Source organism: Topomyia yanbarensis, chromosome 2, assembly GCF_030247195.1.
Source record: "Topomyia yanbarensis strain Yona2022 chromosome 2, ASM3024719v1, whole genome shotgun sequence".
Classification (NCBI taxonomy): domain Eukaryota; kingdom Metazoa; phylum Arthropoda; class Insecta; order Diptera; family Culicidae; genus Topomyia; species Topomyia yanbarensis.
In genome coordinates this window covers 27710369-27732012 of record NC_080671.1, presented here as the reverse complement: position 1 = coordinate 27732012, position 21644 = coordinate 27710369, and the positions used below count along the sequence as shown (strand labels likewise).

The 21644-nt window shown below is 39.7% G+C and overlaps 1 protein-coding gene across 2 annotated transcripts in view; it reads right to left on the bottom strand.

Moving 5' to 3' along the window:
- The window catches only part of LOC131679017 (ankyrin repeat domain-containing protein 29), a 583762-nt gene that overhangs the window by 544417 nt on the left and 17701 nt on the right, over window positions 1–21644 (bottom strand). Inside the window, exon 2 of one of the 2 annotated variants that reach the window (XM_058959528.1) lies at window positions 17177–17844. In XM_058959528.1, coding sequence (XP_058815511.1) covers window positions 17177–17188 — 12 coding nt within the window. In that variant the 5' untranslated portion in view covers window positions 17189–17844. Of the gene's footprint in view, window positions 1–17176; window positions 17845–21644 lie in introns of those variants that run through there. The other variant, XM_058959529.1, reaches the window with a different exon arrangement.

Sequence of the window (21644 nt, the reverse complement as noted above, 5' to 3'; positions counted from 1 at the left end):
CCTCCCATTTCCACCGAAAGGTGTCCAAAGTCACCAATGTGGGTTTGATTCGGCATCAGTTAGCTGAAACTATAAATCCAACCATCTTGGAACACATTTTATGAAGTTTTGCATCTTTCAGGTAACATGCTGATACCGATTTATATGTGAATTTCATGCGTGACCACACTCTTCAACCCATAACTCCGAAACCGGAAGTTAGAATTCAATAAAATTCAATAGCAGCTAATGGGAACGTTATTCCTTTCATTTGAGACTAAGTCAGATAAAATCGGTTCGGTCATCTCCGAATGTTCCCCGTGTTATTCGGAGATTCGTGCATTGCCTTGTCACTTTGTCACTCATCACTTTGCTGATCGGAAGGGAAAGAGAGGTGAAAGAAAAAAGGTAGGGAAATGTAAAATGACACAATTCAATCACAACGGAAAACAATAAACAATCTGGATTCTTAACTCCCGAAGTAATAAAGTAATTATAAAGCTGGGTTAGGTTAGGGATGAGAATGAGCCTATTTTGGCCTTGTTAGTGAGGGTGCCATACTATTCTTCGAACAAATTTTAAGTTTTAATACTATAACCGTTCACTAAATAAAGTATCTGTGTACTATTTCCAAACATCGATATAATACATCCCAAGCAACATATTTTGTAGTAAAATAATATTAACAACTAATAATGAAACCAAATCACATGTAATAATCTAGCCGAGGTAAACATGATCTCAACTGTTTCATCACCAAAAAAAGCCCAAGGCGGAGTCTATTTGTAACTTGTCATGAAAACGTACGCTGTATTGAAAATCAATTTTGCCACCTAGTTTCAAATCGAGTTCAATTATGTTTGAAAAATTTTCGGCGTTGAAATAATGCGATGTGATTTTGGCAAGATAATTTGGAATATTTGAAAGCAAATATTTTGCTCTTGTATACTTAAATTTCACCGGCGCTTCTAGATTTACTGTGAATTTTTCAATTTTACGTTTATATTTTCAATGCGCCCTCACATAAAATCAGGAATGGATGAAAATATAACAATAAAATATAGCGCTCCAGACAAATGACGCAGTTTTCGATTGCGCCTACCAATATGCAATTCGAATATGGTGCTAAAATTTATGAAAGCATCATGGCGGCCTTCTCGTTGTGGCTTATTCGTTGACAGAAGAAAGACAACGAATACAAATGCATCGATAACGCCATCTCGTTGTTGCAAATTTGTTTTGTTAAAGTGTTGACAAGTATTTTCCAAGTTTGCAAGTATTATGTTCTTTATATGATACTAATTGCAAACAAACACCGACAGCTGCTTTCCACTATAGTGTTGAGTTACTTTCAACTAACAGTTATCAAACATAATAGGCTCCACCTACTAACTATCGCTTAGAGTCGGTGTTGTTAAAAGGAAAATAATTCTTTAAGTCAACAAAACTACTTTTTACGGTTCGATTAGCAGCAACAAACTTGTTTGTGGTCTATTAGCAACAATCCATGGTCTGAAAAAATGCTTTGATACTTTCCTACAACTGATATTCAACCAAATAGATTAAAATTTTTCTTTGGCTTGTTACATATGTTGCTTGGGATATTTAGTAAAAATCGTTCAATGTACTACATAAAGGAAATTAAAAGCTCTATTCCTTTCATGTTCTCGTAGCATTATTTCAACTATCGCCTCATTCGTGTGGCAAATACCACAGCATCGCAAAAATCGTAATCGAAGCGCAATGACTTACACTCCCTAGCGCCGAACAATGTACAACAAATCCAAACACGGACACCTTCGCATGATCTATAAAAAGAATCAATCTACAATGAAAATCAAAGTTATACATTTTTTAGGTAAAAGTTGCTCGCTGCCAAGCACATGTGCGCGTAATTCAACATTAGATAGAAGTTTAAAGGTGTCCTAATTTAAACAATAATATTTCATAACGTATTTTTAATTGTAAATAGAGTAATATTTGTAGAGTACATATTTACATATTTACATATTTTATATTTACAATTTTATGATTAAGCGTTAGAATATTCGATAGTAATGTTTTTGAGCATTGCAGGAATACATGTCAACGAACATTCGCGATTATTACCTTTACTTCATTAAGTTCGGACAATTTTAAAAAGTGGCGAAAATTAATGCAAACAGAGCCGTAGCGTGCGGTTGGCCAGGTTGGCCCCCGCCAAGAGCGCCAGCCTCAGAGGGGCGCTGATCATGACCGGCTTTTTAACTTTTTTCATGAAATAAGTCAAGACAATGTGCCATTTCCAAGGAAACTGAACGCTGAAAAAGAAGAGAAGAGAATATAAACAACAAAGGGTTGCAAAACTAATGCAGTTTTTGCTCGAAGAGAAACTGAGTCAGGATCTAACTCCAACTTAAAGAATAGGAAAGCCTAGACAGAAATTACGGGAGATATAATAAATTGAAAGACAAGCCAAAGGATAATAGGGGAACATGGGGAGACTTGACCAGGTTTTCAGCTAAAACTGCATAAATCTCTAAAAAAGCCTTCAATCCCCCAAAAATCATTCAGATATAATGCGCAAAGTTATTGCGCGTCTTCATGATTTTTTGCAAAATTTTTAATTTAATTTTTGAAAAGTTACAAAAGTTTTTCTGTGATCGTTTTTTCTGGTCAAGTCTCCCCGCAATGGGAGACTTGACCAAGAGAATTTTGAAAAATCATAACAAAAAATAATGACATAAAACATACTGTAATTATTTTTTCCCCTATTGTCGAGATCCTTAGGTAGCAGTAAAAAATATAAAAGAGTTGCATTTGATAAATTTTGATTTTTTTAAATGCATTTCTTTTTAAGGATTAACTGTACTGCTTGCATTGCATGTTCACACGTCACGAAATCAGTCCTACTATTGCTAACTTTGCATACAAATTTTAAAATATAAAGACTTATGTTTGGGGGGGATTTTTTTACGACGTGATTAACATTAACAGTAGATACCAAAGCATAATAGATATTAGGAATTTTGTATCTTTCTTCAGCTGATCGCCACTTGGTCAAGTCTCCCCAACATTAGTTATTGCGTTCAATTTCATGCGAATTCTAGTAATAACTATTCCAATGTTCCAATTTATGTAAAATCATTTCACTGCTTCACAAGGATTAAGATGGTATATTAGTCATTTAATAGTAATTAGTAGTCGAGTAGATATGTCCATACAAAGTTTGATAAAAAATTACATCATTTAAGTCAAATTTATTAATCACGTAATATTTTCTGCAAGGAAAGGATTTTTTACTCCAAGCTTTCAAAATTACCTTAAGGGATCGAAACAAGTATAAAAATATTTTTGAAAAAAAAATTAAGAATCGAATAGAAGACGCAATAGCCGAAAATAGAACTTTGCGCTTGGTCAAGTCTCCCCATGTTCCCCTAATGCAAACATGTGCTGAGTGCTCCTCGAGTTTGTGTTAGTAAAATGTTGTATTCACATGTCTATGTGAAATTCTTTAAACCGTTACATCTTTCAAGTCTTTCTTCGGAGGTATTCATGTTCACCGAATATTCATGAATATGCCGGTATTCGCTGACAATACTGCAAATGCCTGAAGAGAGCGGAGCCATTTCCATGTACATACGAAATCATTGTTCGAAAACTGAACTAAAAAATGACAAAGTCGACACCACAGGGGCGCAAAACTGAGACACAAAGGGCGCCAGAAAGCCACGCTACGGCTCTGAATGCAAATTGAAACTCAATTCTAATCTTCGCCCCTAGCGAAATCTCATATAGCATTCTTTTCTTCCTGTGATTTAGCTATATGATGTCTTTGAGGCAGTTTCTTGGAATGAAATGCTCCTTTTTCGATCACATCGGATCGTTAAGTAATCCCCCTAATAGTGAGTTACGAAGGTTATTTTCTTCAATAATTCAGATTGAAAAATACTCACTTTAATAAAGTTGTTGAAAAACTTACCGCGAAGATTTCTTTCGGAGACGTTAGGTTTTCAAGATATAGTGCGTTGTTTGTGAAAGGCCCCTCCAAAAAGTTTTTCACCAAAATTTTTATAGAGCTTTAAGCGATGTTCGAGTAATATAGACGCCAGAAATTTTGTAAAATACGATAATCTGTTATCGCTTGTATTTACAGAGCTATGCACGTTTTTCAATTGAAAATAACTCACTTTCTAAGGTCAACATCTCTAAACCGAGTAAAAACTGATAAACTACTTGGAAACTAAATAAAACTACATTTCTTTTTAAATACTGGAAAAAAATGGTATTTAGTATTTAGGGCATTGGTACAGTATTACTGATTATCTTTCATGAAGATTTTTCCAACGGTGTGAGAAAAACTGCTTTTTTGTTTTCCAAGATGGCCGCTTTTCCAATCATTCTCAGTTGAACCTTAGCTACTTATCGTTGCCAACAAAGATCTAGTAATTTGACATCCACATTTTTTCTCCTAAATCGCTCGGGAGCAACATGTACCCAAAGTGAATACACCCGAGACCTGAATTACGTCAAATTTTGGGAGTGATAACAGAGTTACACGACGCCATGAAAGAAACAAATCACCTGGAATCCATGTTTCGGACAACAGTATTTCAGATACTATCAACATGCGGTTTGACCAACCCAAATCAAACGGTTTGCTGAAAACGCTTCGCTTCATTAATTAAAACTTATCTACAACAGTACATACAACAATCACCACGAAAACAGAGGTAAGGTAAGTGCTTGGTTCCATTCTCTCCGAGTCCCAGTCGAATCTGGAACACATGAACACATGACTAAACGCGTGATACTTATCGCACTCGCATTCCCATTCAAGTATACATTCTCGGACCACAATCGTAAACAACAACCAAGGAGTAAAACCGGATTTACCAGTCCGTGCACTCGCGTGATGATACTTGCATAACTCCTACGGCCACTTTATAGAAGATAGATGCGCGACGTTAGTCCACAAACCACAACGCACAGTGGGAAAACCTGTTTGTTAATGCTGAAAAACGTTACGAAATACTTAAAAAAGAGTAATCATGATGTTTTTATTTTGAATAATCTTTCGCCTAACGACACCAACAAGAATTATTTTGAACCTTTAAGTCCAAAAATGATGGAGTTATTGAATGTGCACAAAAAATCAACAAAACTCTTACCTATACAGTCTTCGTTTACTAAAGAAATACTATGTCCATCATCACCTCACAGTGCACCATATAATGAAAAAATGTAGCGAAAAGTGCGAGCAAACATATAAGTCAATATTAGTTATTGCTCTGAGGCTTCTTCTATTATTCTCTTTTCTCTTTTTTCCCAAGATGTCCCCAGCAAACACTAACGTTACCGGCAGATTGCGTCATTCCCTTAGGTGTTTAGTGACTTCACATACGTACTTACAGCGGTGAGCTCCTTCAAGGAACCGGGACCGTCATCGCCGTGGAAATTCAGGCGACGATGATCGTGATAGCGCTAATAAATTCAACGCTTACAAACGAGCTTCATGCGTCCGTATCTCTAGTGAAGAAGGTGCAACTTTTCCCGCTTCAACACCTATTTAGGAGCGTATAAGCCCCGGAGCAATGAATTGACGCTAAAAGTAGAACTAAGCCGCTGCAAGCTGGAGCATTAACTAGGTCACATCTCAGCCGCAGCCGGCCTCCATAAAACAAGCCGGCTTCTTGGCTAGTCGCAGTGTATAACGGATTATCATACCCACCGACTTTTACTTGGCTCCATGAGCGGCGCGAATCTTCTTAGACGGTTGAAGGAGAATCTACACACCTACCTACCTACCTACACCTAGAGACCTGAAGGCTTTTTGCACTCTCCTTTCTCTTACCACGCGGTACAGCAGAGCTAACTAATACGCGGAGGATTCAGACATACAGAATAGTTGCTTTTCCACCGCCTGCTGCCAGCTGGCCCGAGGACCGGCATCGTTTTCATGGAGGACGCGCTTGGATGCTTAAACTGCACTAACAGCCAACATATGGCCGGTGAGCGTGGCTAGTTAGATAGGTACCTACCTACATAGCAACCGTGGGGAGACAGCGGCGGCGGCGGTGGTGTGATGCAATTGATCAACACTGGAATACCTTTTTCGATAATGCGAGACAAAACAGACAGCAAACATCTTGAACTCACTATTTTTCACTTCAAAATAGAGATTTTGTGCAATGAAACAAAATAAATAAAATAAAATATTATTCAGTGTCTGTCAGATCTCATGCATGCAACGTGCTATTGCGCGTGGAGACTTTCTTTCCCAACAGGGAATCATTTGTTTGCTAGCCGACTGCATATTGGGGGATCAGACTTCTCTCTTTTTTATCGTTCGCGTCAATGTCATTATCACTAAATCTTTTAGTCATCCTTATCTCCGATACTTACGAGTCATGAGCGTAATCCCGCCATCATTTGTATTAGCTTCCTCACTAATGGATCTGTTTATTTGGGGGTGCTGGACGCGGCTTCTGCAGCTACCATTATGATCTGACTAATAGCAATAAATTTGACAACTCAGATGGTAATCCACCTGAATGCAATATAGGCATGTGGCTGTGGTCCACTACCAGGTTGATAAATGCCTATTATCATTCTCTGGACTAAACCAGCCTAGTGGCCGTGTGGCATCCGGCTGGTTGAAGTATCTCAACCAAGAATTGATCCACTGGGTCCCTGCCCCCATGTCGTAAGAGGCGACTGAAGACAAAAATCCTCAAGTCAAGGTGTTTTTCCGTGCCGTGCAATGAATGGCTGACAGAACTAAAATATGCCCGTCGCGCACGGAGTGTCGTGGGTACGTTTGTTTCTTCGCAAATCTTGGGATTCAAATGATGGTCATGACCCTTATACCCATTTCGGGGTTTGCTATAGGCAATTATACGCCAACGTGTTTGGTATCTTCTACTTGCTGTACAACAAGTGCTGATGATGAAATGTGTAGTGCTGTAATCGAGTATGGTTAGAGTAGCACAAATTAATTTTCAGCATAAACGTTCAGCAACTAATCCATCACGCCTTGTGCAGGAAGGAAAAGCTTCCATAGCTTTGGTTCAAGAACTGAATTTTCATAAAGGAAACTTCTATGTTGGAAAGCTACTTAACCCCGTCTTCGTAGCTTTCAACAAAACTAGCATGAGAAATCCACATAAAATGCCTCGTGCATGTATACTTGCGAATAGTGCTATTGACGCATGTTTTATATCCTACCTCACCACTCGCGATATTTATGCTGTTACGGTAAATACGACTGTTGACAACATGAACAAGAAATACGTGTATTGTTCGGCCTATTTGCCGCACAACGAACCATCACCTTCTGATGATTTCAAAATGGTTGTATATACTGTGGCAGAAATTTGTTTCCCCTCATAATCGGCAGTGATATAAATTCCCACCACATAATTTAGAGCACCTCAAATATCAATTTGAAAGGCAGGTTAATGGAATACTTAAGTGGTACGAATCTGCACATTCTTAATGCAGGAAACCGCCCAAAATTTGCAGGCGAAGAAGCGTTAGATGTAACTCCCTGCTCTGACGGTATTATACAGGAGTTGGAAAACCGACTCGTACTAAACCAACTCGAACTGTCGTTATCTGATCGTACGTACATCGTATTTGATCATATAAACGTCTCGCTAGATATCGTCACATATCGTAATCCTAAATCTACGAACTGAGACTTCTACGAAGAGGACTTGGGGACTAGATTTTATGGGTATCTTCCGACGATTGAATATTCAAGTGACTTGAATGAGGCCGTGGATAAAAAAAAGCTCACCCATAGTAGCAGCATACCAAGAGGCCTGTTCGCTTCGAGTTATGCGTGCTTCTAGAGGAACACCTTAGTGGAATATCGAACTGGTTCGACTCAATAAGTTACGTAAAAGAGCTTGGAATTGCAGACGCGGGAACGGGTCGGAGGCATTTAAGTTGGCTCGTAAAGCATACAGAAATGCCCTTCGATCCTCTGATCGAAGTGCTTGGAAAAGCCTCTGTGCACATGTCTCAAGTCTCAACGAGACTAGTAGATTAAATAAGTTACTTTCGAAATCGAAAGACTTTCACGTCAGTTCGATTAGAACTGCTAATGATGAATACTCGTCTAACGAAGATAATGGCTGGAAATTCCGAATATTATGTCTACAATATACGTTTGATAAAATGCTGGATCCGCTAATATGATTCATTCAGGGATATCCCATCCCCTTGTTGAAACCGTTGTAAAGGGTAGGCTGACTGTAACGTTCAGTAACACCAGAAATGTCATGTTACAAGCTTCGCGATCGTATTGTGGTATGGATCTGATATCGTACTCTTGTAGAAGCCTGACCAATTCCAACCACAGAAATATCAACCCTATTCTTAAAGATGTTCATGAGCTTGCAGAAATAAAGTTATATTCTGATCCTGAATCAAGTAGGACACGTGCCGGATGACATTTCCCATCATCATCTTCGACGAGAAGCATTGTATTTCCCCGCTGATGATTGTGACGCGCTATGACTGGTGCGGATGGTAAAGGGTTTTTTCCTCTGTGCCATTACGGAGTCTGATCGACTTTCCGATGGCTTTGCCGGGAGTGATTCTAAAATCCGAATTCTCCGCTGAAGAAATTTTGTTAGATCCTGCCGTTTTTTAGAAGCCTGCTATTGTTATAGCGTTTGACCAACAAATTCCAGGCAATTTGGTAATTGCTCTTTGTTATCTTCAAGGCATCGATTAACGCCTAAGCTTCTCCTTCGAGGCACCCCTTGAGATAATGAAATTTCTCAACCTCTGGTAATTCAGTCTTCCAGTGAATCAATTAAGTGAACAGATCCCGAAAGCTGAGCCATTCATCGATGTTGCCATCAAAAGTCTGTAGCTATATTTGCGGGAGTCGAACGTGGTCCATGGATGCATGCTGATTCGTTTCGGTTTGCCTAACCGACTGCTCCAGCACGGGAGCATCTTGCAACTCCCTTGCCTTATCCATCAGGGCAAATTTTACGTCGTAGTAGCGATCTTCGCATTCGGCATTGGTCATTAGCAAACATGGAGTTGCCTTTCGTGTCGATTAAACAATCACCAGCACGGCTCACGTGGCTCATGAACGTAGCAAAAAGTTACAACGATTGGTGTTAGAATCACAAAAGAAAATGTCCAGCGGCTGGACGTATACTAATGTTCCACTCACCTAACTGGCTGTAGAAACTCCAGTGATTCTACCAATGTTGCAACTCCAAAACGGGTCGATGGCTCAACATGCCCATTGTCCAGCACTAGCGTCGGTGCTATTCAAACGATGGTGCATTCACGATGGCGCGCAATGATCTTTTCCCCTCAGGATGAATTGATGGCGGTATTACAAAACAATGGGTCTCGTAGTTTTGAGATGGCTGCCTTCCAAGCTTGGTTCCCTCAAATCAAACCTTCGTCATACAGTGTAACTCCACGCTATTCTTTAAATCATCCTGTGGCCTGGATCCGGTTCGAAAGACCTCCAGCTTCCTTCAACGTAGTGGACGAAATTACGCTGACCAGGTCCGCCCTGGTCATGCCCTTGGGAATTAATCTGCCTGGAGCTCCGCAACCTTCACCACACGGCTATGAAAACATGCATCGACGGATTGCACAACACATTTATTTTCCTAACTTTAACATTTATTAATATCTAATTATAATTACTACACATTTAAAAAATCGCAGAGGTTCAACCTCTGTGCAACCGATAGCGATCGTAGTTTGTGAGCGATTGACTGATTCGATCGCGGACGATCGTGATTATCTCCATCCCGATGATTCCATCTCTCTCGTGCTAGACCGAGACGACCCGTGAGGTTAAGTGGGTCATCAACTCCGACATCGCCAGTCTCTTTCAAGCCAGCAGTCCATTGGCCGCGTACTTTACACATGCTGTGGGTATTAGGGTAGTCTTCCAATCCAACAGTTTTTTTTTCCTAAAAATCTTTACTAAAAACCAAAATCTACACTTGTAATGCTTGAAATTCCAATATACAGCCGGAAAAAATATATTTGGTTATAGTTGAAAGAAGTATTGTTTTTCAAAGACGGTCCACATCTTTTTGGAAATACTCGAGATAAGAACAAAATATGCGTTGATGAAAGTAATGTATTTTAACGATTAGAAGAACTGCACCGAACATTTTAAAATTATAGGATTCATATTTGGAAAGATATTTTAAAAACACGATTTTTTAGGGCTCATCCAAATATAACGAGTTTCACTTCTAAAGTTTTCCAAGAAGAGATTTATGGGCGATTTCTTCACCCCCACTTAACACTTAAGTCAGGTTTAATCGTACTGGTAAACCTGGTTTAAAAGTTAAGCGAGGGTGATTAAATGGGCTTTTAGTGTAATTATCAATCTCCACAACTTTGCTGATATGTCGTCTAATAATACTTCTCTTTCCATCACTGAAATCAGAACTTATCAAGCTTTCATGATCGAGCATTTTTTGTAGACTTATATTATAAGTGTATAGAAAGAACAGCTCACGTTGAAAAGAAGGAAAATATCCACAGAACGTTGAATAACTACAAATATTGTAAATACAAGAATAAAAAACTAGTATTCAATTTATGACAAAAATAAGATTCATTATTATTATCAGGAATCAGTAGCTACTGGCACGTTTCCCACGTTGATCGGAAATTTGTGCCATGTTATGATTTGTCTTCATCATTTTAGGGATTGGGAAAGGGATAAGATTAGGGATAAGGAAAACAACGATACGGAAGTATTCTTCACGCTCAAGGGAATAAAAGACACATCTCGATGAGCGGATGTATCAACACCCCCGAGGGGATATTGAGATAACAGCACAACGACACCCCCGAAGAGATATTGTCATTCACTTCGGCTTAAGCCTATTTAGGTTTATAAACTTTTGCCGTGACTTTTTGGATACTGTAAAAATACTACTGTATTTTCTCTGTATTCGACTTGCTTCTCAGAACTTCCCTGCTAACTGCCCGGGAACCAGGATTATGAAAATTTAGCCCCATCAAAATATCCTCAAACATTCCTTGGGATTCCACGGAATGTAAGGGAATATACCTTATTCTGGTGAAGGCTATATGGTTCGACCATAAAATGGAAGTCCTATGCATGCCTTCCCACTTATCTCCTCCAATTTCTGTTTCAGCCAGATACAGCTTTGTTCGTTACCCGGAGAGAACCAATCAATACCATATCTTAAGCCAAACCCACTGAAACTGGGTCATGGATGAGTTGGGAGGAATTGAAAAGATACACCCGTGAACTTTTAACAGATCATCCTTCAGAGCAATCGAAAAGTGACCTTTCTCCAACCTTGCTTGCACTCGATAAGTACTGACACTCGAAGACTCTATACCGTGAGCCGAAGCATTGTTCGAGAGAGCATCTATGCGATTGTGCTTTTTTCTGTAATTTCCATCAAAATTTTACCCATTTTAAAGGAGTTTGAAGAAGCACGCTTTCCACAACAGTCAGTATTCACACCAGATGTTGTGGAAAGTGACTCAATTTTGGATTCACCGAAAATCCGAAAAGGATTGGAAATGATCTGCACGTATCAACGGGTTTGATCAAAAACAGTGGGAATTTCCATTCTAGAAATTCCACATAATTAGATTCAATTTTGTACTACCACTTATTTAAAATTGAATTATTGCACAGTAGAAAAGGGTGCTTCATCTAGAAGTTCAAAGAAGATCAAAGACGATGTACTTATGATCAGATAACGATGGTTTGAGCTTTCTGTTTGCGTAATACCGTTATAGTATCTAACACCTTGTGTATGCCAGATCGTGCGAATGTTGGGCAATTTCCTACATTAAGCATACGCCGATTTGTGCTACTTAAGTGTTCCATCGATTCGGTGCTTCTCAAAATAATCTCGGAGTATCACTGCCGATTATGATTGGGAACCCATTTCTGCTACCGTATGATACAACTCCTTTTGAAATCATCAGAAATATCGGCAAATATGCCGAACAATAGACGTATTCCGTATTTCGTAGCACAAATATCGCGAGCTGTGAGTTCGGATAGAAGATATGCGTCGATAGCAATATTCACAAGATTACATGCACGAGGTATTTCACGTGGATTTGTAATGACATTTTGTTATAAGCCACGAAGGCGGGGTTAAGTATCTTTCCAACGTCGATGTTTTCTTTATGGAAATAGCACTTACTGTACTGCACCTAGAAGCCGTTGGCTTATATTACTGCTTACAGCGAACCCCGAAATGGGTATTAGGGACATGCCCATAATTTGAATCCCACGATTTGCGAAAAAAAACAAACATCCACTATGTAAGTGATTTTCAACAGCAAGGATTATACCAACGACACTCCAGGTGCGACTGGCATATTTTAGTCATGCCATTCAATTCTCGGCACGGAGAAACACCTCGACTTGAGGACTCCTGTTTTCAGTTGCCTCTTGCGACATGGGAACAGGAACCCAGTGGGTCAATTCTTGGCTGATATACTCCAACCCGCCCGATGATACACAGCCTCTAGGTTGGTTTTGTCTGGAGAAAGATAATAGGCTGTTATAAACCTCCTAGTGGACCATAGCCATGGTTATTTAGATAAATAGCATAGCATTTGGCCTAATTACTAGTTTTTTTAAACTGCGTTCGACCAATCGGCATTTGGCATATTTGTCACACATGAAAAGGTGGAAAATAATCGAACTCTTTTGATGCGTTCACGATAAAAGGGGCGGCAAATTAAACTTTTTGGCCCAAGCGCAAAAAACGATTTGCGATCATGGGCAGTCTAGGCTTGCTTCCTTGTAAGAAAGATAATAATATTTTGATCCTCCTTCTAGCCGATTGCAGCCAATCAAATTCTTTGTTGTTCCATTTGAATCTAATTTTGTTGTTGAACTGTTAGGCGTCTGTTTCGATCAAAAAGCGAAAGCTAACTGCAGTTTTAAATATTCGAAAACAATATATTTTTAAATAAAGCTAAAAAAATTCAGGGTTATAACGGTCACGCGGATTTCGCGGTTTTCGTGGATTTTGCGAATTTCGCGGACTTGGCGCGTTTTTTCGTCCTCAAAAAACATCGCGCGGATGTGGCGCGAATTCATTTTTCAATTGTGTTTTATTTTATTAGAATTTCTCCTAACATGTTCATTTATCATTTTGTTTAAGATAAACGAATTCTATTAACATTTAGTGCTGTTGCATTTAGTGCGCGAGTTTTGTTTGTTCGACACCTGGGTATCAGTTCTCAATGATTTAGCTGTAACATGATAATCTTACTAATTGAATCGAATAAGCGGATAGTATAGCCGGCGAGATTTAAGAAGGTTAGGAAAACTCTGATGAGGAGGATCACACCTAACAATATCCACTATATTAAACAATCATAGTGGTGTTACACCACAATAATTTAATCTGATGCAACAATCATTTAAGCAACCATTAATACACACTAGAACAGAAAGAATAACTGGTAGAATAGCTGGAGGGAAATTAGTATTCGTGCACATTACGGTTGACAGCGCTCTCTGATTTATTAATAGTCGATTGATCCGCTTCAGACCTAGGGGACCGAAGAGGAGATCAGGAAGAAGACAGAAGCGAAATCAATGCGAAGTTTGTATCACTGACGACTTAGCATGCGTTGTTAGAAGCAGGATAACAAACAAAACTCTTAATTTCAGGAACTGTACGAGATGGCGGTGGGCCAGTGGCCTTCGACTGGCATGGTCCAATCTCATTGGTTCGGAAGTCTTCTTGGCTGGTTTTGGTAGATGTGTGCTCCTCTTGCAAGTTGCTCAATTCGCTTGAGTGGGGGACATGTGGATCCTACTAGTTGTCGACTTTTTTGACCGTGGGTATGAGGCTAGTTCAGGAAAGGAGTGCAGGACATTTAAGAGATAGATAATTATTCAGTTCGTTCTTACGATTATTTAACTCGACCAATCATACCGGCTCTCAGAAATGATAAACAGCCCTTTCGGGTCGGAGTGGTCTGTTCGAGTCGAACCAGGTGAACAATCGGTTCGAGCAAACTTTGTCGGGAATGGTAGATAAATAATTCGTATGTCCTTTATGGGCAGAGATTCTTTTTGTGATACCCTAAAATGCCTGCACTCGTCTACCTACTTAGGATAATAATAATAGAAAAAATTAAGGGTTTGCCTGGTCCATAATGTAATGAATACGTATATTGACTAGAACATGGATAATCGAATTCTGTTATAAGATATAAATGAAATACCACAGTAGGAAAAAGTATTTGGGAGTAGGGACTAATACTGCTACTAAGTTTACCATATCAACTAATAGTCGATTGATCCGCTTCGGACCTAGGAGACAAAAAGGAGATTAGGAAGAGACAGAAGCGGATTCAATGCGAAATTTGCCAATGCACACACTGTCAAGTGCAACAGTGAGACGGTAGGTGTACAGTTAATGCACATAGGTTGCAGAAATAGGTTGTTAAGACAGCCCGATTGCACACTGATAAATAACAATAACAATAACATCCCACGTTCTGCGTTTTCTTTTCATTTGTATTCAACTATGACTATTGACAGCAATCCGTTCACAAAGCTTTTATCTTGAACTCCTGTGCACAAATGTTTAACTAGGTTGGTGTTTTCTCGAACAACCACGCGATGGAAAAAGGAGCGAATTAATTTTGCCTAAACATAATGAGATTTCAACATGGTCCGGTACGAGGATCGCTAAAGAATATTGAAAATGACCAAAATCACCATCTGTGCAGTTCTGAAACATTTCAAGGAATGTTTGTTTTCCGGAAGGTGTAATTAAGGCGTCGGACGTTGTTTGGGTCAACAAACTGTTCTGTACAGTTCGAAATATGCGCATTCGGAAAAGTTTCAGAGGCGGATCGTAAAGCGAAAAAGTACGACAAAAATGCGAACCCGAAAGCTGAATGATCAAGTGCTGGCCAAATCAAACGGACGCATTCTTATGGATGATGAAACCTATGTCACATTGGATTTTGAACAGCTTCCTGGACAGAAGTTTTATGTTGCCAGGGGTCGCTGAGATGTTCCCAAGAAATATAATTTGTTCTTGCGGATAACTTTGGCGGTAACTTGATGATCTAGCAGGGAGTCTGCAGCTGTGGTCGGAAGGCATCGATTTTGATGCAACCAACCAGAGTTTGAAATTGGCGACAGGCAGTTTATTGCTCATCTTTTTCTTCCATAGTAGGCATATCATTCATGTCTGTTCACGAAAGAGAAAATTTCATCCCCTGCAACCAACGATAAAGGCTCGATGCTTTAGTAATATGGTGTAATGGGAGCTGGCTAAGTTTGTCCAAAACGTAATGGACCATCATGACACGTAACGAAGCGTAACATCCCTTTGCTGAGGAACATCCTTTACTTAAGAATTCATAGTGTTGCATGTCACGAAAACGCTGGTTTCCTTGCCACAGGCACAGATTCCTTGCCAAATCATAATTTTTTCCCGAACATATCAGCAAAAAACGCACCCATCGACCTTCATCAGCACTTGGTCGAACAGCTTAGGATCTAGATTCTGGCCACTGCTTGGTGCTCGAGGTTTCAGATAGGGCGGTCAGAATAAGAATCTTAATTCTTGACACACTGAACAATATATAAACACAAATAAACGACGGAAATGTTAGAATATCAAGTTAAAATTTGCCCCTCATGATTCACCCCCTACAATTGTCTAATTTACCCCTAGGGGTGAATTCACCTCCAGTTGAAAATCACTGCTCTAAACCATTAATAGGCGGAAGTTGGTTAAGGTTAAATATGTGACACGAGACGAATGAAAAATTTTAAAGTCACGTAAATTAAAAAAAAAAAAGAATGTGTGACCCAAGTGTATGGATTCCTACGCAATCAGAGTAGCTGCAGTTCACAGGCACCATGAATTTGTTACAATACTGCAATCACTTTTAGAGAATCTTATCCAAGTTTCTTTCATGGGTTTATATTCTTTTGTCGTGAATACGACTTACCTTTCGATATAGATCCTCTTTTAAAAATTCCGGAAGAAATAGGAGGGAATTTTTGAACGTCAGTAGCTTTTATTATACTGAACAACGGAATTATATAAAGTTTAGGCTAATCAGTTGGAAAAATGTTGACCATTTTTGTATGAAAATTTCGAATTGTGTATGACTTTTATGAATAGCTCAAAAACTAAAAAATGGAAGGTGATAAAAGTCCCGCATTTTTGTGCAACGTTCATCATTCGTCGCTCGCTAATCGAATGAGAAGAATGTGGGTGCACGGTCAGACGGTGAAGTAAGAAGAAAGCAATCAGAATTTTCGTCGCCAATAGATTATTACGCATATTATTTTGCTTATTCAGCCTTATTCTGCATTATGACGAATCGCTTTTTAGAGCGAATGTGATTTACTTTCTCAATTATAACGTTTTGTCGAAAATATGTTGGGTTGCAACATTTCAAAATAATTCTGAATGTTAGCAATATTTTCAAGTAACAAGGCATGGTTTGTTTAGCCTATTAATCAAATATGCAAGTGTACATGAGAAGTTTCCAAGAATATTCGAGTAAACACCGCCGTAAGTTTTGAAGCTGTGTAGGCAATATTTCTTCGTTTTGGGAACCGCGCAAAATCTCGCGCGTATTTTGCGCGTTTTTATTTTGTTATCTTCCGTAACAACCCTGTGCATTACAACAACAAATAAAAAACAAAATAATGTTCAAAATAACACAACATTCAATTCGATAAATCCAGTCAATCTTTCACAGCAAACCCAACGAAAAGGCCTTCCAGTGTCGCTGGGTACAATCTTCAGTGCAAACGAAAAATGCGATTTAAAACGGCAATAAAATCCTGCCCGCTCACCCCACTCTTTCTCTCACTCTTATCAACTGAACTGGATCTGAGGAAGCACCAAAACGCAGTATGGACATCAACCCACTGCGGGAACAAGTACAACTTCTATGTAGGTATAGTTACGTTCGTCTGGGGAGCAAGTATGGTAAACTGTACTATATGTAGTGCGAGCCATTAAACCGGAATGCTGACAGGTACCAATATATAGCGGACTTGAGTATTATAGCTCATGAAATTTTCTTCAAGAATACGCCTCGTTCCCGAGGGAGAAAATCATCACGTTCATAATTAATAATGTAATACTAATCATCAATAATTAAAACTAGCGAATGAAAGGAAGTAAAACCAAGAGCATCGTTATGTTACCTTCAATGACATTCCAACTCACTGAGCCGATATGACGATCTGCTGGACGACACCGCTTGTACTGCTGTGCATCCACCGGAATACCGGAACTTATTTTTTTTTTTACCGACACACAGTATAAAAAAACTGAATCCAATAACTATAATAACGCTCAGGGGGAGGGAAAAATATCACAGCACTCACTGACTACCGAATACGAACCTCACTTTTCTTCGAAGGGGACAACCAACTACGGAATAAGGATGGAGCTCTTCGATCCGAACTAAAGTTTAATTAATTATATTGCTTTTACCATTCAACTGCGAAGGTGTATCACTTCACTTCACTTTGGCGATTCATAGAAAAACTGCTTTAAATTCTGCTCACATAAACACATTCAATTTCGATTTTTGCTTCTTCGTTTCGTGCTGCTTACTTTTAATTATCGAAGATTGATATTTTTCGCAGTAGCCACTGCTACTTTGCCGCTAGCTGTCACACTTCGTTGGTTCGGAATTGATGTTTCCGCTTCACAATTTCGATCAACGAATCGAATCGAATCGATCGGTATTCGTGTGCCCTTCTGATAGATTCAGGTTGGTGTCCGAAAAGTACTATGCAAACTGATATGCCGCCGATGATGGGCTGATAACATACGGATTATTGCCGAGGGTTGTCAATTAGCGACTCTGAGAACGAGAAAGAGAAACGTTATTTTATTAAATGGATAACAATATTGAAATTACTCAAAGCAATACGATTCTCACGTCACCTTTGAAAACACGAAAAATCAACAAAAACAAAGCCAGCCAAGCATTGAACGAAAAAACGGCGCAGAAAGTTGAAGACTCAATTCGAAACAGACGGAAGAAAAAGAGAGAACGCGTTCCTAGCCGCACTAAAAATTACCCGGTAACGTTCCGAAACACTTGTAGCTAGACTTGGAACTCGGAAAACACCACACCGCACTTCTATCCAACTGAACTTGAAAACAGCTAATAAATGGAGCTCAAAATGAAAACTGAGCGGAAAGCGAGAAAAAAAACTAATAGAAGAAAAATCGCGACTAAACTTAAGTCGCGCCGGTACTGACGCGAGAGTCGTTGAGTAAACACGCTCACACTGGCTGGAGTAGTTAGCGCAAACATTCACCACATACGAAGGAAAACACCGGCTGAGCTGACGCCGCGATGCTCACCAGATGCAACGTCACTGATTACACATATGCATCGCCACCCGTTTGACATTTTTGAACTCCCGATAAACCAAATTCAACACGCGGTCACTCCGCATTTCTTCTCAAGACCGAGCTAATTTCTCGAACGAATCGCGATTCGCGCGAGACTAATGGTACCGATGGAAATGCAAACACCATTAGGCTAAGCCACTCGAAATGCTAATGCATTTCGTCCACCCCCCTCTTCAAGTTGCAAGAGGTAAAATTATCCACTCCAAGGCACACAAAAGGAAGCTTCCGATAATAATAATAATAATCGATAACACACAAACTGCGCGCGCACTTCGCAAACCTGACCACAGACGGCGCGTAACGAGAGCATGGCGCATGTTAGCTCACAATGTTGCGATCCACGCTCCAGCGGTGGGTGATTCGCCTTCCCGGTCGAGAGACTGCTTCCCAGTACCTACTACCGGCGCGCGTGGGTAGTTCCGTAGCCAGTAAACCGCTTGATTAGCTCATCTATTGTCTGCTTGGTCTGTTCCGATACGCTTATGCAAAGTTTTTTTTATTCTATTGTTTACATTTTGTACTATATCTTGTAATAGTGAATGAAGCAATGCAGTTACTTTGTCATAGTTCATAAGGGGCCATTGATTTCGATGAAGTTATATAGTAGTTTTTTATCCGTTCTCAGCTATTATCATTAGATAAACTTCTAAAGATTGAGTGTTGATCGTTACACTAAGTATTGGTCTTTTTAAACCATTCCTTTGCTATGTCAAAAGAGGCAAAAAACATTAAAAAAATTTGGCTGCACATTATTTAAAAACCAAACATCACTGAAACACGCATCAAACGAGTTTTTTTCGAGGCTTAATGTCTTCAGAAAAGTTTTCGAAAATATTATTTCAAGCAACTTTATTGAAGACATTAATATTCCAATAAAAAGTCTCTAAAGGTTACAATAAAAAGTTATATTGAAGAGAACTGGGTTTAAGAAAATTTCCTAAATGTCGTCAATATGCTGCATTGCATTTACCTTCATATTTTCGACAAATTTGTTTAAAATGACATTTTGAACAACTTTACTCAAGACTCCAAGTCTCATGCTATTTTTGGAGAGTTAATTCTCCATAATTGCTTCTAGGACAATTAATCACTAAAATTATCATATCAAAAGATGCGTTTTACATGTTGGCAAACTTCTTTGAAGTTGATCAACCTTCAAGGTTCAAGTGCTTTTTGTTCTCTCCGGTGTGATTTAGTTTTTTCGGCAGTACGAAGGTGCTTGCTGTGGCAGAGGCTGCAGTAAAGCACTACTAATAAACAGTCCCGCGAGTGATAATTATTACCTGCGATATCGGTGAAGGTAGTGCAGTGAAGTGCGTTACTAAACAGTTTTCTTGCCTGAAAGACGGTTTTGTTTAGACGAGCTATATCAGCTCTCTACTGTGTGAAGGTCACGCGGGTGACGGATAAAAAAAACGAAGGATCAATTCACCTACCAGCTCGTCAGGAACCAACTGGTGAAGTGTTTCGTTTTTTTTTTACTTTTCTTATCGATTTTTTTTATTATTGTTTTTGATTTTTTATTTTGATTTAAATTAAATAGTGCGGTCGAGCGTGTTGCTCCCGCATCAAAATGGAACAAACAGAAGGATCACCCTCCGAAGACAAATATTATGGGGAAGAAGAACGTGTATTTGATTCGGAGACAGATGATGTTATGGTCAATCCACTTCCCCCACTTACCCCTAAAGTCTCACAGCCCCCCCGAGTCAAAGTTTACCAGGATGGATCCGCTGGTCCTTGGGTGGCCCAAAAATAAACCGTTAAACAGCATAACTGTTGCACGGGAGCTGACAAAACGTTACTCGGCCGTAACCGAGATCAAAAAGGTCCAGTCAGATAAACTGCGCGTAGTCGTTACTGACTTGAAACAGGCCAATGATATCGTTAGCAATAGCCTCTTTACGCTGGAGTATCGCGTCTACATCCCTTCTCGTGATGTGGAGATCGACGGCGTGGTAAGTGATGCGGGTCTAACTGTCGATGATCTGATGAATGATGGGGCTGGCCGCTTTAAGAACCCTAACCTTCAATCAGTTAAGATTTTGGAGTGCAAGCAATTGCACTCAAAGTCCATCGAAGATGGGAATTACTATCCATCAGACTCGTTTCGCGTAACCTTCGCCGGATCTGCACTTCCGAGCTACGTTGAAGTGGGAGGAGCTCGTCTACCTGTACGCCTGTTTGTACCGCGAGTCATGAATTGTTCCAATTGCAACGGTGCGGTAAATGTGGGGAACGCCATGCGGATGATACTTGCAGTAGGCCCGCTGAGAAGTGTGTTTACTGTGGGGAGAATCCGCATGCACTTTTGACATGCCCAACGTACAAACTTCGCGCAGATAAAATGAAGCGATCCGCCAAAGATCGCTCCAGACGCTCTTACGCAGAAATGCTTAAAAGAGCTGTTCCACTTATCTCCGAAAACCCATTCGCTCTCTTGCCAACTGACGATAACGCCTCTAACGACCCTTGCGAGGGGTATTCTTTGGCTCTGCTTGGAAACTCTAGGAAAAGACCTAATCAAAACTCACCTGAACTTCCTCGTAAGGGTCCTAGGTTGTCCCAAACAAGGGTACAAAATAAAAATAATTCATTAACTGGAAGTGCTGGTACAAATCCGAAGATAAAACCTCCTGGTTTTGGGAAATTGAGATACAACCAGGAGTTCCCAGCACTCCCCGGGGCACCAAAAATCCCAAGTGCTCCAATTTTACAGTCAGAAACTCACCCTAAAACGGGATTCCTTAAATTTTCTGACATTGTGGACTGGATATTCACAGCTTTCAACATTACTGATCCTCTGAAAAGCTTGCTGGTTGCTATTCTACCAACAGTAAGAACATTTTTAAAACAGTTGACTGAACAATGGCCCCTCCTTACAGCGATCGTATCCTTCGATGGCTAACTTATTAGACGGAATCAAGGATCTGATCACTGTTTTACAGTGGAACTGCAGAAGTATTATCCCCAAAATTGATTCATTAAAACACTTGCTAAATTACAATCATTGTGATGCATTTTCCCTATGTGAAACATGGCTAACTTCTAATATAAACCTCAACTTCCACGATTTTAACATTATCCGCTTGGATCGAAAAGACTCATATGGAGGGGTACTTTTAGGGATCAAAAAGTGCTACTCCTTCAATCGAATCAACCTCCCTTCGACGCCAGGCATTGAAGTTGTCGCTTGTCAAACAACAATCAAAGGCAAAGATCTTTGCATTGCTTCTATTT